The sequence below is a fragment of the Panulirus ornatus genome, chromosome 4, assembly GCF_036320965.1.
Source record: "Panulirus ornatus isolate Po-2019 chromosome 4, ASM3632096v1, whole genome shotgun sequence".
NCBI lineage: Eukaryota > Metazoa > Arthropoda > Malacostraca > Decapoda > Palinuridae > Panulirus > Panulirus ornatus.
This window is the reverse complement of record NC_092227.1, coordinates 79,938,146-79,964,881: the sequence shown is the minus strand read 5'-3', so window position 1 is coordinate 79,964,881 and position 26,736 is coordinate 79,938,146. Positions and strand designations below refer to the sequence as shown.

At 46.1% G+C, this 26,736-nt stretch overlaps 1 protein-coding gene across 1 annotated transcript in view; it reads right to left on the bottom strand.

The window, feature by feature from the left end:
- Positions 1-19,003, bottom strand: part of LOC139745848 (carotenoid isomerooxygenase-like) — a 41,017-nt gene extending 22,014 nt beyond the window's left edge. Inside the window, exon 1 of the mRNA XM_071656454.1 lies at positions 18,519-19,003. Within this exon, the coding sequence (XP_071512555.1) occupies positions 18,519-18,594 (76 nt within the window). The 5' untranslated portion in view covers positions 18,595-19,003. The remainder of the gene's footprint in view (positions 1-18,518) is intronic.
- Between the last annotated feature and the right edge of the window lie 7,733 nt (positions 19,004-26,736).

The following is a 26,736-nucleotide window of genomic DNA, read 5'->3' as shown; positions in this document are numbered from 1 at the left end:
GGTTTACCCCAAACGCATCACATGCCCTGGTTCAATTCATTGACAGCACGTCTACCCCGGTATACCCCATCGTTCCAATTCACTTTATTCCATGCACGCCTTTCACCCTCCTGCATGTTCAGGCCCCGATCACTCAAAATCTTTTTCACTCCACCTTTCCACCTTCAATTTGGTCTCCCACTTCTCCCACTTTCATTTTTCTATATAGTTATTTGTATGTAAGTATGTATTAGCTTCTGTCTAAATGTAATCACTAGATTCCACGTTATTGGGATAGTGAAGGCCCTACATTCGTAGGGCCTTCACTATCATGCAACTCTATCTTCATTTCTGCATACTCTCTGCATCAACAAAAGTATCATTTAGCTCATTCCATTCATCCAAGACTCTAATACTTTGGATTACTTGTTTTTATGATTGGATTGCTCTGAATTGCTCAGTGTCATTATCATCAGTCTGGTTTACAAACTTGAAAGGTATATTCTAACCTCCACATTTTTTTTTTCCGTCTTATTTACATGGTGAGCAGATTAATGTATCCTCTGGCTTCCGCAGCTGTCATATCTCAGGTACCACCTTAGTCATCCTATCCCATGTACAAATTGAAGTAAGAAATCTTGTTTGATGGCAAGTCATTATCACTGACCCAAAATAACTACGGCAATAGGACATACCTTTGCAACGCACTACAGGTTACCCCCCAACCCGATTAGAAAAGGCTCCCTTGACATGTCCCTTTCGTGCCATATCATCTGACTGATTTTTAAAGTACCGAAGAAGGCTCACCATCCCTATGCCCCGCTCACCCTCCCTATGCCCCGCCTCACATCTGACACCACTTATCCTGTCAATAGCAATGGTTATTACTGTGCCTTCCTGATAATCCATTGTTCTTTTACCACATGTACGAGTCGATGTCACATGCCTTCTGGCGGTCCAGTACAATCAACCCGTCTACGGGCATGTAATCCCTTCTGCCTATATCAGAGCTTACTAAACGACATTATGCATGACCTCCTTTCACTAAACCCACACTGCCTCTCACTTTAGTAGTTTCCTCCTTCGCAAGTTATCATCCATCTACTTTCTGACTATCTCTTCCAGTGTTCTAGATACCACGCTCTTTGGTGCATTCAGTTCATTGCGATTTTCCAACCTTCCTTCTTTAAGGAGAGAGGCGAATTTGCCCTTGTAACTCGCTGCGCACCACACCTTCTTTGCATGACTCTGAACAGCGTTTTCAAGTGGTGTCTGTCAGGCGTTTGGACACACTTTGAGTGCATGTACATAAAGATAATTCTTGATGCTAATTCGCCTTGTATTCACCATCAATAACCTGCTGATTACTCCTCCTCCAAGAATTTAAAAGAGCCTTCTAACTCCTCCTCTTCATCTTGCCCCTTATCATTAGTAAACGCAGACAACTATACAGAACTTTAAAACGCTCGTATAATAGTAGAGATGGTTGGAGGGATGGAATCAACGGGTGTATCAACTTCCTACCTTTACAGAAGGTTATAGGTAATCACAAAATAGTAATTACATACGATCGGTTGCCTGACAGACGTAGCGCTACAGTTACAGACTACACTAAGGTATACAACATACAGTTATGTGGAACACGTGCAGGTAATAAGCGCAGATGACACACTTATTCAGAACACACAGGCGCACACAGTTACCCAGCACACACGCACGTATACTTATTCACAGTTAACTTACACAGGTATGCAACATGCGAGCATGCACTTATGCCAGACTTGCACAGTTCTCTAATATACACTGTCGAAAATTTTTCGACCAGGGAGTGAACACTGCTGGGAATCATGTTTTACGTTACGGTAAATATCTTTCGAGTTTTATGGTATTGTATTTCTTCGAGCTCTGTGATATTCTTATATGTCTAAACGCGTGATTGTTATTGCTTATGAAGTAATTGTAATACATCTAAGTTAATTGAATGTTTTATGAATTCAGTGTACACTGTTTATGATGATAAATGCTGTACATATAATCGTAATAGTAATAATAACGATAATATTAATAATTTTAATGAAATTGATAATATGTATACATATATATATATATATATATATATATATATATATATATATATATATATATATATATATATATATATAGGGTTATGGAGCAGATGCACAGTTATCCGCAACATATACACACACTAATGCAACAGTTGCACATACACATTTAGTCACCATATTCAGGGTTACCCAACAATTATCATCCAACATACACATTCAGCTAAGTATGTATACACAGTCATCCAGCACAGACGCGTACAGTCATAGACCACGAAGTTATGCAACACAAACGTACAGTCATCCAGCACAAGCGTAACAGCCAACAAAGCCACTGGATGTCATGAGGGCTCCCTTCACAGACCCAACCACTGAAGGCTCCTCCTCACCTCCACTCCCCACTTGTCCCCTCGTCGGTAAAGGGGTATATAATGGACGGGCTATGTATCAAGCCCTCACACTCGTGTGATGCCGTCTATCCCTGTACTTATCCTCACTCACAACACCACACCTCGTCTACTCTCTCTCTCTCTCTCTCTCCTCCGCCACAGCTCTACCTTTCTCCTGCTTTTCCCTCACCTAATTGCTCTTTCCCTCTCATACCAAACCGACACGTTCTCTTACCACAGCTTCCCTTCCTCGTCTGTTTTCTCCTCCTCCTCCTCTCCTTTCTCTTACCACAGCGCCTTAACCCCTTCTTTCCATAGCTTTCTTCTCCTTTCCCTCAGTCGTCTTCACCTCTCCCTTCACAAGGGTCTTCTGATCTTCCTACATCAGATTTCCTGCCCCTTCTTCACCACAACTCCCTTATCATCCTCTCTCTCTCCTTCTCCTCTCTCTCTCTCTCTCTCTCTCTCTCTCTCTCTCTCTCTCTCTCTCTCTCTCTCTACAACAGCTCCCCTATCAGCCCCCTCCTCTCTTCCTGTCCAGCGTTTCACTCTGTACCATACCGGGGGTTGACATTAAGACCACAGCACCAGTAAACCCGACACCAGCCCGACCAACCCGACTGACTTATACACGTGTGGCTTAAGTTACGCTGACCACAACTCATTGTGTGACATGGATACCACCTGGTCGATCATGATGTCCCGGTGACCATAGTGCAACTGGAGCCCACGATGATGAAAAATGAGGCATTATTGATCGTTGCTCTATCCATTTCCCAATGCTCTTTGGAATGCTATTATTCTGCCTTGTGGTCTGTTTCTTTCATGTCACTCGTGGGTTGAAGGTTATGATAATATCTTCAGCATATACGTCTATGGGGATCCCTATTCCCGCTACATATTGATATCATGCCAGGAGAAACGTTTCTCGCTATACGTATGACTCATAGACTGATGGTTGGTTATTTCGTTGTTAATGGTCTATTGCCTGTTTGGGTCATTAAGACCATTCGCATGATTTTAGGGCCACCGAATCGGAAAATGACTTTGAACAACTAAAGGTGTTCGAGATAATGCTAAGGTCATATATGACGCTCTTCCTAGGTATTCCTTGGACGAATATCAGTTTACTGTAGACTTTGGTGATCGAGACCAGACGACATGTTAGGATCTATAAGATCTTGAAGGTTTATATGTGATGGTGGTGGAGTGTGGTGAAAAGAAATATGTGTCAAGTTTCTGCTGTATGGTAGTAAAAGGATCTGTGGAAAAATACGTTTTGAAAACTTGAAATGCTGAGATATGATACGCTAATATGAGACTGTTTTCAGATCTCTTGATGTGCAAGTAACACGTGAGACCTTTGGCAAAGTTGGTAGAGAGCAAGCGTGGTAGATACTAAGAGTTACTACATTTCACTGATACACGTAGATGACCCCAAGCTCTATCATATATCATTGGCTTCCTTCATATAACAGAGCGAAGCAAAAAGCCAGCGATGCGGGCAAAAGTGAACGCGACATTCCGCCGTTAGATTAGTAAGGATTACCATAATTAAGTCGAGCTCGTCTGCTGGACTGAGATCCCTCGCTGGAGAAAGATGTCATTCTTGAAACTAATGTTACGGAGCCACGTACGTACTGAACCCCACAAGTAACGAGTAAGTTGCTATCATCGTCGAGAACTTCGGCAGAGCCCAGAGATAGAGTCTAAGGTCATAGTCTCTGCATTATAACATTTGAATGAGTCGTCAACTGCAAGTCTGTAATCATAAAACAGTAACACTTGAATGGCTCATCACCTACAAGTCTGTAATCATAAAACACTGGTGAAATGACACCTGAAGTTTAGAACGCCTCGTTGTTACACATTATACATAAAAGAGGTTTTGTGGCGAGTGACACCTCTGTTATCAGGCCTTTAAGCACAGCACAGGAGTCTACGGAACGTGATGAATGTTGGTCTTGTGACGCGCCATGTCGGGCGGCTGTAGGAAATCTTCGAGGGGTCACACCACCAGGTCCTGCCTGCCTGCCTCTACCATTGGTTCTCCCCTTTCACGAAAGATGTAATCACGCGCTTGGCAGACTTTCAGTCCTTCGGTATGATGGTAATTAAGTAGCAAATCTTTAGTCCTTTGGTATAGTGGTGATTATCTGACCAATCTTTAATCCATCGTAATAATGGTGATTATCTGGCCAATCTTTAATCCTTCGGTATAATGGTGATTATCTGGCCAATCTTTAATCCTTTGGTATAATGGTGATTATCTGACCAATCTTTAATCCTTCGGTATAATGGTGATTATCTGGCCAATCTTTAATCCTTCGGTATAATGGTGATTATCTGACCAATCTTTAATCCTTCGGTATAATGGTGATTATTTGGCCAATCTTTAATCCTTCGGTATAATGGTGATTATCTGGCCAATCTTTAATCCTTCGGTATAATGGTGATTATCTGACCAATCTTTAATCCTTCGGTATAGTGGTGATTATCTGACCAATCTTTAATCCTTCGGTATAATGGTGATTATCTGACCAATCTTTAATCCTTCGGTATAGTGGTGATTATCTGACCAATCTTTAATCCTTCGGTATAATGGTGATTATCTGGCAAATCTTTAATCCCGCTGTATATTGGCGATTATCAAGGAAATCTTAAGTGACTCGGTATGATGGTGATTATCATCTGGCATCGTGTTTGTCTTATCCATGCTATTATCATGCGGGATACCAAATAGGGTAAATAAACTTGAGAAAATTACATCTACTTCTCACCGTTGGCCTCTCCTGGGTGCCTGTATCATCGACAAGGGTCTTTTAAGTCACGCTTTCATATTAAGGAATATAGACCAGAAGACCTTTCCTCATGTCTGGTAACATCTTCCAGACCTTAGCAACATCGGAGACTGTAAGCATCACATTCTGTGGTAATGGGGGAGTCACCCGCATCATATTATGGGAGATCCCCAATCATATGCCTCATGAGAGACTCTCATGTACACCAGCCGTCTCGCCCCTGGTGCGTCTCTGTAGTTATAGGGTCGTCAGAATCTCAGCATGGATTAGGATATCCTTATCTATCAGTAAAGGATACCAAGGAACTTAAGATTAGCTAGATAATCACGATCACATTGTCCAAGGCAATCGCATGTTTACCAAATGGCGTCTTAGCTTCGTCTCTTCGATGTATATCAACTGACTGTTATATTTCTCTCTTGTGTCTCCCTTGATGATGTGATTATTACACGAAAGTGCACTTGGGATCTTATCGTGTTCCATTCTTCTCGATGTCTTGAGAAGTCTGGGGTATCAAACTTGGTTAATATGTAAGGTTATGTATTTCCCATGTAATACCCGAATCTTCAGTATTATGTCATTACAACTAATGCATCAAGGTTTTTTTTTTCATTAATTTTTTAGCTGAAGGATCAGGGGGTCAGGGGTTAGGGAGGGTGAAGCCACTTTACCCTAAGGTCTTGCAGTGGAGGTCAGGGTTCACACCGCCGTGTTCCATGGGGTTAGCAACCTTCTTTTGAGGCATCGTGACGAGGAAGTGCGCGGCGCCGGCCGGCATGTCTGTGCTGGAATTAAGCCATTCTTCTTCCAGCAAAAGGGTGGACGGGTACTGACATCTACTCGACCCTTTGAACGCGACGATACGACCCTTGAGGGCTGAAGTCAATACAGCCCTTGAATACGCTTGGAACGACCTTTGACCTGAATTCTTGAGGGTTTTGATGGCATAACCCTTGACCTGACCCATAAGAGTGATGTCAGAGGTTATGCCATCATACCCAAGGGCCGTTACCACAGTGCTCGAGGGCAGAGCACTGTCGTTGTACTGTGGTTACGCGTTACAGGGAGGAACAGACACTAGTGGTTATGTTACAGGTGGGAGCAGAGACTAGTGGTTATGTTACAGGTGGGTACAGACACTAGTGGTTGTGTTGCAGGTGGGTACAGACACTAATGGTTATGTTACAGGTAGGAGCAGACAATAGTGGTTGTGTTACAGGTGGGCACAGACACTAGTGGTTGTGTTGCAGGTGGGAACAAACACTAATGGTTGTGTTAACAGGTGGGAACAGACACTAGTGGTTATGTTAACAGGTGGGAACAGACACTAGTGGTTGTGTTACAGGTGGGTACAGACACTAGTGGTTGTGTTGCAGGTGGGTACAGACACTAATGGTTATGTTACAGGTAGGAGCAGACAATAGTGGTTGTGTTACATTTGGGCACAGACACTAGTGGTTGTGTTGCAGGTGGGAACAAACACTAATGGTTGTGTTAACAGGTGGGAACAGACACTAGTGGTTATGTTAACAGGTGGGAACAGACACTAGTGGTTGTGTTACAGGTGGGTACAGACACTAGTGGTTGTGTTACAGGTGGGAACAGACACTAGTGGTTGTGTTACAGGTGGGTACAGACACTAGTGGTTGTGTTACAGGTGGGAACAGATACTAGTGGTTATGTTACAGGTGGGAACAGACACTAACTGGCAACTGGCCAGCCATCAGGCACCCCCACGGAGCATTGCGTAACAAGAGGGAGTCTCCCCGAGCTAGTTTTTTAACCTCGGAAATCCTTTTGACGGCTCATAACATCAGGGGATGAAATAATGCTGACAGCTTAGCTTATCCGACGAGTTTTCTCTCCCTTCCATCGGGGCGCTAAGGTTATTGGCCTCCTTCAACCCCTACTTCTTCTAAACCGTCTGGCTCCATAGGGGAGAAATTTCCGTTTTCTCTTGACCCGAAGAATTCCCCGACCTCTCAGACCCTCCTCCTCCTTCGCTCCTACCTACCCTACCCCCTCCCCCCTTTCCCCTCCTCCTCCTCCTCCCGCCACACCGACCCCCTCCCATACGTGGCCTTCTTGGAAAAGAATGAAAGTTAACCCCCTTACAGTGGTCACACGCTCCACCACCTCTCTCTCTCTCTCTCTCTCTCTCTCTCTCTCTCTCTCTCTCTCTCTCTCTCTCTCTCTCTCAAGGTGGCTAGAGGAGAGGAAGAAGAGGTGAGACAGAAGGGATAGTTTGAAATAGAAGAGTAAGTTGGTGGAGAGGCGTCTCTCTCTCTCTCTCTCTCTCTCTCTCTCTCTCTCTCTCTCTCTCTCTCTCTCTCTCTCTCTCTCACTAACTAACTAACTAACTAACCACTGGTTGACCTCCCCCTCACTAGGATCGCTAACTCACGTAACTATAATGGTAGTATTTTCCCCAAATACCCACACCCTCTGTAGCCCCTTCCACATTTTCCACAGCTCCCTGGCATTAATTCCCTATCCCCATAACCTATTACTTTCCTCCCAAGTTTTTCTCACCCAATTTGTCTTTTCTCTATTTTCCACATCCCGCTGGACTCTTCGAACCCATTACCAGCGGCTTAACCCATTACCGAGACGACTGTAGTCAATCCAGTTCTCCCACACTGATCGCCATCGCCTACACCCTTCTTACTCATCTCCGTTTCCCACACCTCAGCAGTCACTACGAATATCCATGCACATTTTTGTATTCTCTTTTCCCTCCCTCATCCGTTGGATATATAGCGTTATAAGTGTGTACAACGCAAGGGTATATAACGCCACAACGAGATGAGGAAAAGTACAGAACAGGATCCTTCCAGACGGAGTTTAACGCTAATGAAATTTATTATGATTCGAGTGGGACGAGTTTTTCGACCGTGTGCCGTTGTGAAGACTTTCATATGGAGTTCGGGAACCATGGCAAGTCTCCCTCCTAAATTCTCGCCTCCTACCTTAATCTTCGGCGGAGCACGTAAGAACTAACTGGCTAATATAAGGCAGAAGACGTAAGTCCTTATAGAGGAAGACTTTTTATTGTCAGATGACCGTTACTGTCAAAGCTCTCAAGGACCTTAGTCGAGATGGTCTTCGCGTTCTTGTGATCCTTGATCGACTTCGTATCGTGTGATGATGGATCCTCTTCTGTCTTACACTTGATTACTTTCATCCCTCTGTCCTGTTAGTTTCAAGTTGTCTATGGACAGGCTAGATGTCATCTACCGTTGCTGGATTCGATTTCCAGCCTTCGGGACACAACCAGGAGTTCGGAGCCTGGTAATTAACCCAGCCATTCGACTCTCCGGGGATCTATAAGTTTTCACCTTCGAGTGGGTTGAAGTCTCACTGGCTACGGTCGAGGATGAGCGAGCACGCACAAAACCTGCCCTGCTGATGTCATCCGTGGCATTATAAATCACAGGGGTCTATGATGACCACCGGTGGAACCTAACCCGGAGTTCCCGTGTGGTCTGCAATCCCCATAGCATCTACTATGACAGCTGCGGCTCAGGGGGGAGGAGGTAGTGACGGTTGGGGCCTCGACGTAGGTGGAACTGGACGCTGGCGATGGGCCTCTACGTAGGTGGATCTGGACGCTGGTGATGGGCCTCTACATAGGTGGATCTGGATGATGGTGGCTGGGCCTCTACGTAGGTGGATCTGGATGATGGTGGCTAGGCCTCTACGTAGGTGGATCTGGATGATGGTGGCTAGACCTCTACGTAGGTGGATGTGGACGCTGGCGATAGGCCTCTACGTAGGTGGATCTGGACGCTGGCGATGAGCCTCTACGTAGGTGGATCTGGATGATGGTGGCTGGGCCTCTACGTAGGTGGATCTGGATGATGGTGGCTAGGCCTCTACGTAGGTGGATCTGGATGATGGTGGCTAGGCCTCTACGTAGGTGGATGTGGACGCTGGCGATGGGCCTCTACGTAGGTGGATCTGGACGCTGGCGATGGGCCTCGACGAAGGTGGATCTGGACGCTGGCCATCCCGCTAGGTGGATCTCGATCGCGCCGAAACAGTAACAAAAAACACATACCTGGCGCGAGCGGTGGGTGAGTCATACGATGGTCTCTCTCTCTCTCTCTCTCTCTCTCTCTCTCTCTCTCTCTCTCTCTCTCTCTCTCTCTCTCTCTCACTATCTCACCTGGAGGGCGAACCTGTCATACTACCAGTGCTCCCTCTCACCTTCCCAGCCTCCCTCGCTAGTAGCTTCTCTACTTTCGCGCGCGGACGGACGGGGTCTCTCTCTCTCTCTCTCTCTCTCTCTCTCTCTCTCTCTCTCTCTCTCTCTCTCTCTCTCTCTCTCTCTCAGGCTTTACATCGGCTCCCGCAGCACCGCCGATTTTCGTCGTGTGTTTCCGGATTTTCGACACACACACACACACACACACACACACACACACACACACACACACACACACACACACACACACATTTTCCTTCTCAATCATCGTGATTCAACGTGAACAGCTAGCGACAGAAGGAGCGAGGAGGATTCCCCCCCTCGCCCAGTGCTCACGTCCTCACTTGGGTGGGAAAGAGGAACTCGCCGAGTTGGTTGGCCCACGCTAAGGTCACGTAGGGAGGTGGAGGAGGAGGAGGAGGTGGTGGTGGCTTAATGGGGATGGGGGGAGGGGGTGGGTGCGTATGTGTGCCGGTCCTCCGCGCCGACCTACCTCAACCCTCGCTGTAGTGGCTAACGGAGTCATGCCTGGCTGAACCTTGTGTCTCGGCGGTTTGTGTTTCGTAACTCGCTCGCCCCTACATGATGGGTCGTTGCCGGGCGTCCGCGTGCGAAAGTATTGCCATCTTAATCGTCTACCACCTGTAGGTTCCTTCCTCTCCACCCCCTTCCCTCCACGACTCGATTACCTGCGGCGTGTATTTCTCTCTCTTTCTCTCTCTTCTCTCTCTCTCTCTCTCTCTCTCTCTCTCTCTCTCTCTCTCTCTTCTCTTCATCGTGTAGGAGGACATGTGCATGACGCTCCTCCTCCTCCTCCTCCTCCTCCTATTGATACATAGTTCGATGGTGTCCATTGGTCCACGAAGTGCCTTGGGGGCTCATCTGCAGGAGGCGATGGATGTCCCCGAGATTGAGAACTCGAAGAGAGAGATTAATGAAGTTGGGTGGTGGAGGGGGGAAGGGGTGTTGTGGTCAGCAGGAAGGAGGGAGAGGGAATAGTATGGATAAGAGAGAGAGAGAGAGAGAGAGAGAGAGAGAGAGAGAGAGAGAGAGAGAGAGAGAGAGAGAGAGAGAGAGGCGAAATATTGGAAGGTTGAGGAGATCAAAAGACTTAGGACGGGATTGTACGAACAAAGAGAAAAAAAAAGCAACACTATTACCAGAAGGAGAAGAAAGGGAGTAAAATTACGAAACGAATCATGATACAAAAGAGACGGAAAGAGAGGAAAAGATAGCAATGGAGGCGATAAAAAAATAGAAAAGTACAAGAAGATGACCCCCAGGAAAATTGTGGGGTGAGGGAGAAGGAGAATGATGCATACCACAGGGAGGAAAGGTTGACTGAAGTGTGGTAGAAAACGGGAAGAAAAAGAAGAAGGTTTGAGAGTGAAGGAAGACTAGAAATATGGCAGAGAGGGAGGGGGGAAGTGGTGGAAGGGGATTGTCCCATGATACCACTCCTCCCCCCTTAAGACCCGTCTTTTCGGGTGTGAGTTGCGTAATACTAATAAATTTCTTGGGCCGCTCCTTTCACCTGTGTGGCACAACAACATATGACGTAGGGAGGGTTGTTCAGGGGAGGATAGAGAAGCAACCGGCAGCTCTGGGACTATGTCGAAGAGGAGGAGGAGGAGGAGGAGCAGTAGTGTAGAGGATGGGTAGCCACCGCTGGCTCATTTGGCTCGGGGTTGGGTGGGGGGGAGATGCGAACTTTGTCACAGAGAGAGATAGATAGATCGAGAGAGAGAGAGAGAGAGAGAGAGAGAGAGAGAGAGAGAGAGAGAGAGAGAGAGAGAGAGAGAGAGAGAGCTGATGAATGTGCAATAAAGCCGATTGAGAGAGTAGTGTCATACATATAGTAAGGAGACTGGACGATTGATGAGAAACAAGGGGGTGAGGGATGATTGGAAGGGGGCAGAATGTGAAAGCTGGTGTGAGTAAGGTGACACAGGGGAAAGTAATGTACATGTGAAAGCAATGCATCATAGGTGTAAGGAGGTTGACCGAGGAGAAAGCAGAGTAATGTAGGTTCTAATAGAGTAAGAGAGGTAGGGGAAATCATACGTAGTAGGAAGGGTAATAACACGAGGACAGAGGTAACAGCTGGGTCTGAAAGGTAACAGGAAAGTAGCGATGGTAACAGCAGGAAAGAGAGGTTGGGAGAGGAGGAGGAGGAGGAGATGATGTGGTGGCAGACATGGATGTATTATGGGTAACCTGAGGACTGCGTCAGGTGGTGCGTGGCGAGGCGGTGTCTGCAGGGTGGAAGGTGTGGCGAGGCGGTGTCTGCAGGGTGGGAGGTGTGGCAAGTTTGTGTCAGGAGGGTTGTGTCAGAAGGGTAGAAGGTGTGGCAAGGTTGTGTCTGCAGGGTGGGAGGTGTGGCAAGGTTGTGTCTGCAGGGTAGAAGGTGTGGCAAGCTTGTGTCTGCAGGGTGGGAGGTGTGGCAAGGTTGTGTTTGCAGGGTAGAAGGTGTGGCAAGGTTGTGTCTGCAGGGTGGGAGGTGTGGCAAGGTTGTGTCTGCAGGGTGGGAGGTGTGGCAAGGTTGTGTCTGCAGGGTGGGAGGTGTGGCAAGATTGTGTCAGGAGGGTGGGAGGTGTGGCAAAGTTGTGTCAGGGTTTTGCGAGACATGAGACGTCTGTGTGTCAGGAGGGTCAGAGATGTGGCTCTCTCTCTCTCTCTCTCTCTCTCTCTCTCTCTCTCTCTGAGTGGGTAATCAAGATGATAACGATTATCTAGAGTCACCCGCGTTGTCGGGCAGAGATTATTCCCAAAGATAAGCCAGTGGTGTTTTCCTCTCCATTCACTCGAGATAAGATTACATGTAGCACTTTTGGGGGTACAGGGGTCAACACTCAGTGAAAGATTTTGACCTGTTAACGCGTGAGGCGCGGGGCTTCTACCGAGTGACCAGACACGTTCCTCACCCTCTGTAACCTTGTCTGTCAGAGAATATCCTCCTGCTGTTATTATATCCGTAGGGAAGCTGTAGATGCTCTTTTGAACGTCGTGTTCAGTTCCTTCTCCATCCTTCATTTTCTCCTCCCTCCTCCAACCTCAATCCTTCTCCCCATTCTCTATCTTTCCTTTTCTCCCATTCCTTTTACCACACACGCACGCACACACACACACACACACACACACACACACACACACACACACACACACACACACACACATCATCTCTCCCCATTCCACAACCTCTCCTTTTCCCTCATTCCCTCCGTCCCGACTCCTTTCACCTTCTCCCCCAACCTCCTCCCCTCAGGGTATAGGAGACCAGTTTTGCCCCATCGGGAAGAGGGCAGCAGACCACTCTGAGGAGCAGGCAGGCCCGCTGCACCACCCTTCGCGTGCCGATGTGCCGTCGATAATGCTTAGTCTCAGATGACTCGACTCTCGCTTTCTAAGTATATTAGTATGAGGGTCCTTCCTTTCGGTAGTCCTCCACCTCCTCCTCCTCTTCCTCCTCCTCCTCCTACACGGTAATTGGTTAACAGTGGGGATATAGAGATGATCATCCAACGCGAAGACTTGGGATGTACACATTTCTTTTCCTCTCTGAGAGCACAACATGAGTTGTTTGATTATATATATATATATATATATATATATATATATATATATATATATATATATATATACATATGTAAGTATTCACGAAGGAGTTGTAGGGTTTAGTCGTGCGCCGCGGGATGAAGTGACTGGTCTACAACCCGCTCGGGATGACGTGGTTGTAGAGGGACTCTGTCGATAACATCAGCTGACCCTCGCCTCTGACGGCCATGACTGACGCTGCCCCTCCCTCCCCCCACAAGTGCCGCCGTATCTTGCTCACTTAAGTCCGTGGTTGGGTGGTAACGCCACACTTTACTGATGACTTATTTCTTTTTCTTTTTTTTTTCATACGTCCTCAGACTTTCGGTCGTTGCTGAAAACGCCGCTTTCCTCAGGGGTTGTACAAATTGTCATGAGCCATCCCCCCGATTTTTTCCTTTTGACATCTTCACATTTACCAAGAAGAGGGAAAGGGGAGCACGTGAGGGTGGGGGGGGGCGCGACGTGCGAGACGTGAGGAGGTGAAACGCGAAGGCATGACTAGGTTGGACGACACGACGTGACGAGGCGGCACAGGGGGAAACGTGACGGGATGGGTTTTGGAAAGAGAGGTAATACCGTCAGTCATCAGCTAATACCATCTTACGAGACGAAGCTGCAGACACGTTACACTGCCTCGGAGGCCGGACGGACGTGAGGGTGCCTTAGATCTGCGTATTGGTGCCGCCTTGCTGAAGAAAAAGGGAGCGCACGGCCACAGGCCACGGATGGGGCATGTTCATAAGGGAGCACGGGTGCGGTACGGAGGCGGGCACGCTAGTAAAGCACGGCTCACGGCTCTTAGTAGGGATTGAGGTAGTCTGTCCTTAATGAGCGGCAAATGATGCTGAGGGAGGTGACCCGAGACTAGCTGCACTATGGTGCCTCACTTTACGATAATGATAATGATAATGATAACAATACTAATGATAATTACTATCAACGGTTTATTGAATCTATTGCTGCCAAAAACTCAGAATATGTATTAGAAATACGTAAGACACTAAACAAGGGTGAGGGGTGGTGGGGCTTTAAGCAGAAGGGGTGTTCGATAGACAGTCTTTACGTAAGACAAAGATGGAGGTTTGAATACTATATAGCTCGCTAAATATTACCTATATTCACAGTGGTTGGAAAAAGAGACTATTCTCGTAACGGTGATTTCCGTGCCATACTGTAGATCCAGGACGAGGGATCTCAATTCCCAAGAGATGGCGATGGAGAGGTGGTGCAGCAGCATATTAATTTCATCTCGTATTGTCAGTCGAGGCTCATGTGATGGTTGGGCTTAAGCCAAGAGCCGCTTTCGAGAGACTGTACACATAGGACCGAAGATAATCTTGCTAGTTCCTTTCCTAGTGGTTCCTATTGTGATGTAAATAAGGAAGATCAGGTTGGGGGAAGGTACAAGAGAGAGAGAGTAGCATCAGGGAAAAGTTGTCTGCTTGTTCTGTGTTCATTTGCAGGGAGTAACAGTATCTCGAGTCGACGAAGACTGTCGTGGTGATCGTCAGAAATTCAATATTGGCTCTAGCGTGTTACTCCAGTTCTAGTCCGTCGTCCAGAACGACAGCAAGGAGCTTGGTGGACTGAGCAAGTTGGAAGGGCGTTGGCAGCGAGGTTGATGACAGAGTGACTACGATTTTGGGTTGGCTGGTGGTAACGCTGTTGGCGGAGGTAGGGTTCTTCAGGCTGTTCTGAATTTTGATCGTTGGTCGAGAGAGAGAGAGTTGTTATCATTGCTCGTTCTGTTGGTCGTTTCGTCGCTGTTCTTCCATCAAATGATTCATTTATGAGGTTAAGGAGGCACATGGGTCCCATATCTTAGGTCCTATGGCATGTCACAGGCGAGGGACGGGATGTTAGACATGGCCTCCCTCCGTAACGTACAGCCAGACGATACTCAATCAGAAAGTCTGAGAGCCTTGAAATAAGACCTTTATGCAATCCGCTGTTGATGAGTTTGTTGACGACTGCGCTACGGATGAGGCTATACGGTGAATTCAGCGAAGGTAAGAGCTATGGCCGTGGTAGATAGATAAAGACAACTTACGAGGCAGTGGAAAGTAGAGGGGAATCTACATTTTGCCAAAGAGTTTAAGTGTCTATGAAGCTTGTAATGTCCGTATCAGCCTCATAAAACAAAAGCCTCTTAAAGAGTTGGTTGAGGATTTAGAGAGATGGCATTGGGTCATAATTGGATTACTAAGGGATTTGTTCGCTTCGGTAGGGAAGCGTATGGAATCTTACAGGCAATTTAATGCTGAAGAGAAGTGTTGATGATAGAGAAAAGGGGTCTGGCTAAGTTGCGAAGAAATCTTATGATGGCGTTTCATTGGCAGGTCTATGGGTGTAGCAGAGCGCCTAGCCTTAGGTTGGGTGACAGTGTAAGCGACTTCAAGTTCTTACACTGATACGCGAGTACGATGTGGCAGGAGAGTAGATGATGGGAGGGAGGCGGTATGACTGTAGTGAAGCCTCTGACAGTTGGCGTGGCTATTGTTCAGATGATCTACATCATTAGTGGTTAGGTCATTGACGTAGGGGCAAGGAAGGGAATCTTCTCGTCCCGACTCTTTCGGTTTTATCATACCAGTGGCTGATGCAGGTCCGTTTCAAATGCTATGTAAGGTTTCTATGCAGCGAGGATTTCACGATCGACTCCATGACGGAGGTCCATTCATGTAAGACGGCTATTGTGCTAGAAGACCATATCTCGACTTCTCCATTACTCTTTTGATGCGGGTTGTAATCCAGATCACGTCGGCTACTTCTGGTCTTAACAGTTCTCTCGGGGGGGTAGACGTAATGACGGATTTGAATCATGATGGTGTTGCTCGCATACACCTCATCTCCATACTAACCCTACCTTGTCTTACGCTGACAGGCACAGTAAACCTCTCTCTCTCTCTCTCTCTCTCTCTCTCTCTCTCTCTCTCTCTCTCTCTCTCTCTCTGTGTCTGAAGTCATCTGAAGGAACGTTTCCTAATCAAACCACCCAAAAAATACTTTTACGGTGCCCCTGTAGCCTCGAGGAGACTGCATTCCAAGCGAGAATATAGAAATGACGAACTCCCTTGTAGCTAGGAAGTGGAGTTACCACTAGCTCTCTCTCTCTCTCTCTCTCTCTCTCTCTCTCTCTCTCTCTCTCTCTCTCTCTCTCTCTCTCTGCAGCTTCGTTGAAAAGAATAAAAACTGAAGCGACACAGGTTGGACAACACAAAGTGTCCCAGGTCTTATTACCAACAGTCTTAAATTTTTTTGTGTGTGTCCATTAAACCATCAGCCATCATTCTGTCTCTCTCTGAGGGACCAAGGCTATTGCCAATTCAGCAGTGAAAGACCACGGCTATTGCGCACCAACAGGATTAATTTGCTCCTGACTGTGGCCTTCACGGTGTCCGGAGACACGGGATATTGTCCTCACACATCGACGGACAGAAGAGTTTGAGAGAGCGTGCGTGAACCTGAGGGCTGGCTGTCAACAATGAAGCTCCGACGAGCTCACATTCAGCTTAATTGCTTACCTAATTCTATTAGCATCTGCTCAGGGAGGGAGGGAACATAGGCTGTCGAGTGTGCGTGAAGGAGAGAACTGAGGGAGTGTGGGAGGGAAAGAACAGAGGCTGAGGAGTGTGGGAGAGAGAGAACACAAGCCAAGTAGTGAGAGAGAGAGAGAGAGAGAGAGAGAGAGAGAGAGAGAGAGAGAGAGAGAGAGAGAGAGAGAGAGAGAGAGAGAGAGGCCAGGGAGTGTGGGAGGGAGTGACCACCATCTAAGCAAGGAGGGAGGGACCATGGGCAAGGCGGTGTGGGAGGGAACCACAGGCTAGACAGGTACCACGGGTTTAGGGAGTGTGGCATAGAAGGGTTACTGGATAGGCAGCGAGAGGAGGAGGACAGCGGGGGATTGAGTAATAGAGGAAGATCACTGGACAAGCAAAGCGATCATCGTGACGTCACGGACACCTGAGATGATCCAAGGTCTTCCAGTTCGGAAAATATGTTGCTGCACACACACACACACACACACACACACACACACACACAAACAAACACACACACACACACACACACACACACACACACACACACACACACACACACACACACACACACACATACATACACAGTCTCATACATATGTATATATGTTAAGTGTCATATGTAGATGCATAACGAGACCACAAAGGAGGGGGGGAGGGAGGAACCACTGGGTATGCAGACTACGGTCATGAGGCCATCAGTGAGGTAGGGAGACCATGGGGCCAGCAGTGAATGAGGGAGATTATAAGGCAAGCGTTGACGAAGGGTGATCATGGGGCAGGCGCTGACGGAGGGAGACCATGGAGGGGAGGCAGTGTGTGGGGTAAATTTCACGCCGGGTACCCAAGACCCGCACGATATTGAAGGCACGTGAAGGTTTTAATTAAGTTCCTTGGGTCGTGCTCGAGGGTGTGAGGCCGAGGCAGAGCTTCGAATGAGAGACCAGAGGGGTCACGGAATGAGGAAGAAATACGACGTGGGTGTATGGGGAAAGATTTACAACATAGGCAGGAGGGACCGTGAGGGTGTTCCTGCCACTGTACTGGACTGGAATGACAGGGCCAGAGGCTGGAACACAGGTCAGGAGAAGAGGACGAGGGAGGAGAGGAAGAGACGTAGGTGGAGAAGGAAGGAAGGAAGTGGGGGGGTTGGGGGCCTTAGAATATGTACATATGTGGACAGTAGAGAACGTAGCCATGCAGCACCGAGGATGGAGCTCTGCCTCGCTTATGCATGCCTGGAAATTTATTCCGGTAGTGCAGAGCCTTCTTGACAGGTTGGGAGAGGGGGTGGTCGGCCCCGCATGCATACGAGAGAGAAAGAATGAGAGAGAGAGAGAGAGAGAGAGAGAGAGAGAGAGAGAGAGAGAGAGAGAGAGAGAGAGAGAGAGAGAGAGAGAGAGAGATCGCACCTGGCGACAGGTCTCTGTCTGTTCACATGTCCACTTCTCCATTCATATCAAACCTTTTGATAAAGGTATGAAAAAAAGATATTGATAGCAAACAAATTACACCCGGACAGTGGTGTGATGTAGCTCCTCGTTGTTTCCCAGCAAGGTGAGAGAGGCGTGAAGCTCCCTGCCCACGTTAGAATAACCCTAGCATTGGTTTACACGAAGGTAACACACACACACACACACACTTAGTACGTTGGTCGAGGTTGGTTCTGTTCTTCAAAGGGTGCACGAGTAGGGCCATGCAACTTCGCTTGACAGAAAAAAAAAGGAATGATAAAAGCTTTTAAGCGTACGTTCACAGACTCTTTTTTTAAAACTTGTTGGATCACAGTAAGAATAATAAAAAAAAGATCTCACTAACGGGCGATAGTATAGACTCTTCACTACTCACGGTAATGGAGGCACGACGGCAAAATACCATCAGCTTGCGATGATGCGTGTCACCGCCATGCAAGGCAACGAGTTAATCACTTGGGGGGGGCCTACCTGTTAAGGCGCCATCGATAGGCGTTGCCTGCTCCTCCAGGCAGTTCCTGTCCCATGTGCTGAAGTCGTAAGGCATCTTGCAAGCGCCAACGGCGAACAGGTGGAGTCGGGTAAAACAAATATATATGGAGCGGCGGGTGGACAAGCGGGAGGAGCGTTGAGCGCAACACCAGACGGGATCTTTTAAGGTGCGAGATGAAGTTAGCAAAGACAGCGGGTGCTCCTGACGTTGCTACGTTAAGCTGCACGGTCACAGAACGTCCCTACGACTGGTCTGGTGTTACCGGGGCAGAAGAATCTGGCGAGGAGAGTTCCAGCTCACACCCTTGCCTTCTCCAGCAGCGGACTGAAGGCTCCAGCAATTGTCCAGGCTATTTAAACGTCCAGCTGACTGTCCGCGTCTTGTCTTCTCGGGAGTGACCGGTCTCTCTCTCGGCGGATGTCAGCCGTCAGCCTGTGCACTCGACCACGCTCGATATAGGAGTAACTGGCAGCTCCGGCTTACATGTGCTGGGCGAGGCGAGTTGGGGGTGGTGGTGGTGGTGGTCGGCTGTTTAGGGAGGGAGGGAGGTAGGGTGGGGTTAGAGAGGAGGGGAGGGCTGAGTTCGGGGCAGCAGTAGAAGATTAGTGGATTGGGAGGAGCCGATGGGGATAGGGTGTGGGGTAAGGAGGAGGTGGGGCTCAGATGTCGTGCAGAACCCCTGGTGAGGGAGAAGGGAAGGGAAGGAGGCCAATATGTATAGTGAGAGGGCTGGACATGGTGTCGGGGATTTGTCTCTCGAACGCATGAAGGAGCCTCGTGAGTTCAGGTAGCCGTAACCTAAGACCCGACGGCGTTAATGACACTGACAGGTCGATGGGCCTGAGACAGCTTACTGCACAGGCACTGTGTGAGGAGCAGCAGCAACACCAACAACGACAACTCCTCCTCGTTCTTGTTATGATAACTGAGATTCTCCTTTTTTTTTTATATAGCTTTCCTCCTTAGACAAGTCAACAGGTGGTCATTCTGTGTCACCTGGATTATCAGTCAACTCCTGGAACACGACGCCACGAGATCCCTCAGGGTTTATGGCTTGGTCTCTGCCCCGATTCCTACATAAAGGTTATACATTCGTGCTCATAGGGCATAACGTGCGTACTTAAGGGGTAAAACTTGTTTCGGCGCGGGGCAGGTGCTGCTACTGAGCCCTGTTATCTGGTCAACTTTTTACGGTCTCGCTCCCTCCACTGGAGTGAGTTAAACAACCTTTCCTTCGTATACAATTATCACTGATGTAATGATACTACACTTCGCAATGAGGCATGATATAAAATTGGTGAACCATTAACAAAAGATATATGTATATTTTTCTCTCTCTTTTTTTTTTTTTTTTTATTCATACATATTCGCTATTTCCCGCGTTAGCGAGGAAGCGTTAAGAACAGAGGACTAGAGCCTTAGAGGGAATATCTTCACCTGGTCCCCTTCTCTGTTCCTTTTTTCGGAAAATTAAAAGCAGGAGGAGAGGATTTCCAGCGACCCCCGCTCCCTCCCCTTTTAGTCGCCTTCAACGACACGCATGGAATACGTGGTGAAGTGAACCGTCCCTTTCATCAGCTACCACTTTCTTGATATAGCCACATTTCAGAAGAAATTTCATTGAGATATTATCTACTTGATGCCTTCCTTCATTTATTTTGATGGTGCTGGTAACTCTGATACGAGAGGACTCAACAAAAAGCCTTTCTATAAGTGACACACAAGGGTTAAAGATTTTGATCCCCTCCCCCCCCCAAGTTCATTGGATTTGAATAGTCTTCTGGAAGTTTAAACACTGCGTTTGAGTCTGAGCCTGTCCTCACACACAAAATTCCTTCTTTTGAACCCTTTCTTTCTAGAATTCTACGCTTTTGGCCAACCTACATCTTATTACCGTCATTACGTGGAGCAGAAGAGACACCTGATTTTCCATCAGATGGCTTGTGCTTCATTAAGCTATTCCATATGATGTTTTCGTACTACGAAAACCGTAATGTCTTATGCTAAGGTAGAACCAAGATATTTTGTTGTTAAATTTGTCTTCCTTCTCATTAACAGAGTAAGTCTTCCTTGCTCTTTGTATGAATTTATCAGTAACCATCACACGATCACTAAGTTTCCTTACAATATGATAAATACGATCAATTCTCCATCCAAGAATCAAGGGTCGCAAGTTCCAAAGGACCCTGAGAAACATATCAGTAAGAGTAGAATTTTTTTTTAAAGAACTCTGAGGGTTCGAGAAATGAGGAGGAGATGAGCACCAACGTGGGTAGGTTTCCTGTACACTTTGAACCTAAGACCACTGTCTGATCACGTTATCGAAGTGTTTGAAAGGAATAATGAATGACTGACTTCCTTTTCCATCTTGAGCTTCATAGAGGGAATTAAGTTATTAAGTTTTTCTAAACATTCCCTAAATTCCTCACTGGGAGGCCGGATATAAAAACTGTCATCCAAATATCTTTACCATGCTGAAGTGAAAGTACATATTTGAGGAACGAACCTAATTTCAAAGAACTGCATACATGAACTTGAAGGTGAGAGGAGATAACCGATTGCACATTAAAATATGTGTCTGTAAAATTTTCCATTAGCTTTGAAGACATTGTCCCTTATACATAATTCTATAAGTCTAAGAAATAAGCTATGACTGTCTGGTAGCTCTAATTAATGTAATCTCTCCTACCCCAGGGATATATATATATATCCCTGGGGTAGGAGAGAAACAATTCTACCTCTGTACTGCATGCAAGCAGTAAATGGAGACTAAAGGGGACGAGGATGAAGATTTGCCGAGATTTTCAGAAAAGAGGAAACAATATCGGCAAGGAAAGAGTTGTGAGTGTATGTGAATTTGGAAGAGACTTGTACGATGATATACCACGAGAGATTGAGTGTTGATGCCAAAAGGTGAGAGTTAATGGAGCAAGAGGTGAGGAATCGGAGGTATTTAGGGTAGCAGTGCTGGCTGGCATGTGCGAGAGATGAATATGGCATCCGAAAGGTGAGAGGTGGGCAGATTAGAATGGATAGTGAGTGGTGGGATGAAGAAGCGTCGTAGTTGCTAGAAAAGAGAGGTGGTGTTCGAGGTCGGCACTTAGAGCGAAGGAGTGCAAAAATATTGGGTGATGTGTAAGAAAAAGCGACAGGGGGTCAAGAGGAAAGTGCGAGGATTTGATAAGTGAGCATGTGAGAGTTAGGGTGAGCATCAGGAAACTTTAGAGAGAGTAAGATGACGTTTTGGAAGGATGTACATAATGTGCGAAAAACGAGAGAACAGATAGGAACATCGGTGAAGGGGCAGATGGGGAAGTGGTAACAGTTAGTGGTGAAGTACGGAGGAGATGGATTGAGTACTTTGTAAGGACTGTTGAATGTGTTTAGGATAGGTTTTTCAAATGGACGGTGCTAAGTCGGGGTGATATGCAAAATGAGAAAGTCATGGAGAGTGATTTGGTGAAGAAAGAACTGGTGGCGAAATCCTTATGTAAGAAGAAATGAGGCAAGACGGCTGCAATGCAGTTGAATTCACCAAGAAAGTGTGTGACTATGTTGTTGATGGGTTAGCCAGAATCTTTAGTGTTTGTATGGATCATGGTGAGGTGTCTGAGGATTAGCGAAATACATGTATTGTGCCACTGTATAAAAGGCAAGGGGGATAAACGCGTGTTCAAACTACACAGGTATAAGTTTGTTGAGTGTACCTGGTAAGTTGTATGGGAAGTTATTGATTGAGAGGGTGTAGGCATGTACAGAACATCTGATTGAGGAGGAACAGCGTGGTTTCAGAAGTGGTAGACGATATGTGGACCAGATGTTTGTTCTAAGGAATTCGTGTGATAAATACTTAGAAAAAAAGATGGATTATTGTGTAGCATTTATAGATCTGGAGAAGATTGACATAGGATTGACATAGAGCCCTTGTGGAAGGTCTTAAGAATATAAAGTGTGGGAGAAAAGCTGCTAGAAGCCGTGAGTTTTTGTCAAGGGAGTAAGACATGTGCGCTAGTAGGAAGAGAGGAGAGTGAATGGTTTCATGTGAACGTTGGTTTACGGCAGGGTGTGTGATGTTACGATGATTGCATAAAAGATGGAATGGTGCGGGTAGTAAATGTGAGTCTTGGAGAGAGGAGCAAATATGCAGTCTGTAGAGGATGAAAAGGCCTGGGAAGTGAGTCAGATGTTGTCTGCTGATGATACAGCTCTGGTACAGGTTCGAGTAAGAAACTGTGAAAGTTTGTGACTGACTTGGGAAGTGTGTTTGAATGGAAGAAGTTAAGAGTAGATGAGAATAAGAGCAAGGTTATTAGGTTTAGCAGTGTTGAGGAACAAATTAGTTGGGGTGCGAGTTTGAATGGAGAAAAATTGGGGGTCGTTAAATGTTTTAGATGTCTAGGAGTGGACATGGTAGCGAATGGAATCATGGAAGCGGAAGTAAGTCATAGGGAGGGTAAGGGGGCGAAGGTTCTGGAGGCACCGAATAATGTTCGGAAAGCGACGCCGTTATCTGGAAGGGAAAAATGGATATGTTTGAAGGAATAGTAGTTCCAGTAATATAACATGGATACAAGACATGGACTGAATGATAAGGCTTGTGGAGAAGGATGGATGTGTTGAGAATGAAATATGTGGAGACATTATGTGGTGTGAGGTGGTTTGATCGAATAAGTTATGAAAGGTAACAGAGATGTGTGGTAACAAGAAGTGTGGTTGAGTACCTGAAGAGAGTGTGGTAAAATGGTCTAGGCATATGAAGAGAATGAGCGAGGAAAGGGGTCTACGTGCTATCACTGCAGGTGAAGCGTCCGGCATAAACCATGGAAAGGTATGTGGGGCCTGGTTGTGGTTAAGAAGCTGTGGTTTCGGTGGATTACACATGACGGTTAGAGAATGAATGTGAACGAAGGCTGACTTTCTTCGTTTGTTCCTGGTGCTTCCTCGCTACCCCTGGGAAAAAGCGATCGTATATATATATATATATATATATATATATATATATATATATATATATATATATATATATATATATATATATGTATATTGTCGGTGACTGTCAGAAGATGGCAGCCATTAGCTCAAAAAAAAAAAAGAGATACAGTTAGCTCTTGATCCTGTGTCAGGGAAGATTAGCCAAACCACTTAAAATCTGTCGGAACCAGTATAGTCAGCCGTTATACGAGCATTAACCTGATCATATAGGCCTTGTCACCCAATACAGACACCAGTCTCAACCGTTAATATGGGAACGACGCGAACCGTCTCAAGAGGACCATTACAATAATTAACAACAGTTGATCAGGGATTCAAAAGGGTCAGACGAGCAATAAAGACCGTGATGCGTCCTCCACTGAAGAGAAGACGCACATGCTATCAGCTGGAGCCAATCGTAGACAACTCTATGATAACGGTCCTCTTCAGCCTTGATAGCGCCTGGGAATATCTCAAAGATGAGAAGCTCTTTTCAGTAGAGACACACACGGTTACTATAGATCCTTCGTTGTCGTATGTTTACGAGAAATAGCAAATTGCAGGGAGCAATTATATACTTATTTCCTACCTCAGGAGTCCCTTCTTTCCTTATTTGACTCATCTCAGCACTGACGTTGCCGGCCACGTGTTCCGGATAGGACCATGGGTCATGAGGTGTAGTGATGTGTGTGTGTGTCTCTGTGAGGGGAGAGTGCGAGACATCTGAGCAGCAAGTGTTCTATGTCTTCATTGTGGTTGGTGCATCGTGGGCATGTGCTGAATCAGTGTTTGCAGTGATGAAGGGATATGGTGAAGTCCAAAGTTTAGGTAGTGAGGTGTGGTTCGTGTTTGTCTGGGGAGTGTGGTTTCGGATGGATGTATGTCTGGTGGGTTGGTGTTTTAGACTTGAGATGGGGAGGGCGGTCGATCAGTGCTTGCCGGGTTATGTCTGTATATATACATGTTTTATCAGTGTTACCTTTGCTTGGGGGTTGGTGGTTTTGCGAGTAGGTGGTTGCTGCCTTGTTGAGACAAGGATAAGCTACTAAAAGTTTTTGGTTAAGTTATGGAGTGGCTCAGTTGGAAGAGGTGTAGAATCATGTGCTTAGCATGTCGAGGTGTAGTTGTACACTGTCATAAATTGCTTGGTCTATTGCTGTTTGAATCAATTCGTATTCTTTTGTATTTGTATCCACATCAGAATAGACAAGGGGCCTTTGGCCAGAGAGAAAGCCAGGCGTGTAATTCTTAAAACATTTCTCCAAGATGAGCAGTCATATCAACCGAATCACTTCTGAAGATAGTAAACCCTTTTATGATAACATCTCAGAACCTGTTGCCATAAAAGCAGTCCAAAGACGAAAGGGGTTTCACCCTGATTACTGGAACCATGTGAAGTGCCTTTCACAACTCTATGTGTTACAGTGTCTTTCTTTAATCAAATTCAAAACTTAACTAGTAAGAAATCCGTAAATTGGAACATAAACGTTATTTCTTTTGGCCTTGGGAACTGTAAGTAGGTCAACAAATGCCGTCCCAAAAGAAGAACAAGAAGAAAGCAATAGAACAACCCTAGCTAGACAAAGGAATGGGTGTTTAGACCTGCATGTACACAGACAGTGTTGTGGCGAGACGCTCCTTAATCTGTGGAAGACTTGTACCCCCAGAAAATATACCGGGGCCATCCTTGTGCATTGTTCTGAAGTTCAAGCACGGGAAACACTCTTAAAGAGCCTGGTTAATGCCCGAGACATTGACGAAGGCTGAGACCACAAAGAGGTTAAGGTCGAGGTCAAAGTCAATCGAGAAGTGAGCGAATTACTGATGTCTATTAGAACAATGGGGTAGGTCACGGGGGTTGCCAGACGAACTCCAAAGAATTAGAGAATACGTAAGACCTTAAATGGGATCAGGTTTGTCATGAAAGACTAAAGGCTAAAGAAAGAGGAGGAGGAGGAGGAGGAGGAAAAAGAACGAAGGGGAAAGGGAAGACAAGTATGAAAACAAGACGATTAAGTACATCAAGGATGGAAGAATACGGAACAAAAGCGAAAACATAGGAGCAATTGAACATTGCATTTCTCTGCTAAAGCCTTATATGACAAGATAGTATACAGCTATAACGAAAACTATGGTAATGTCAGATAGCACAAGTTGCCTGAAACTCTACTGAATCAACGCTATTACTAATTAACATCATAAGACAGTGACATGAAATCAAAACTAAAGAGAATCAAAGTTGATCATAGCGAAAGCGTAAACATAAGCCTCATCACGTCTCGGAGACAGCCAGCCTTATCGGGGCACCATTAAGCCCCATGTAAGCTAAGCTTGTTATTGCGAAGGGAAGCTGTTTAGGTCATTTGCAATCTGTGACATATTGATGCTACTGCGTAACGAGTAAATCTAGCTGTAATATTATTCAAACTGTATATATATATATATATATATATATATATATATATATATATATATATATATATATATATATATATATATTTTTTTTTTTTTCTTTCATACTATTCGCCATTTCCCGCGTCAGCGAGGTAGCGTTAAGAACAAAGGACTGGGCCTTTGAGGGAATATCCTCACCTGGCCCCCTTCTCTGTTCCTTCTTTTGGAAAATTAAAAAAAAAAAAGAGAGGGGAGGATTTCCAGCCACCCGCTCCCTCCCCTCTTAGTCGCCTTCTACGACACGCAGGGAATACGTGGGAAGTATTCTTTCTCCCCCATCCCCAGGGATATATATATATATATATATATATATATATATATATATATATATATATATATATATATATATATATATAGGCGCATATATATGCACATATATATGCACACATGTATATATACACATGTACATATTCGTACTTGCTTGCCTTCATCACTTCATTTAGAATTACTCTGATGTTTGCCGTGTATTCTTGCCTTATTACATAACCAATATCACAAAGTAATATTGTGTGGGAGGTTTTACGTTACGACGGCAGAATTAGCACCTTTGCATCCATGCCTTGCATCTGGCCCTGGGGCTTCTTCGGCCGCGGTCCCACCGAACTTCCTCATGCCATTTAACCCGACCAACATCCGGTATCAGCTTTTGAAATGCGACTAATCATCATAGCCTCGGGCAGGGTAGAATTCACTGCCATCTCATCCGGCCAAATATAGACCCATGCAGATTCCAACCCTCCTCCTCCGGCTAGATTTATTGCTTTCACTTAG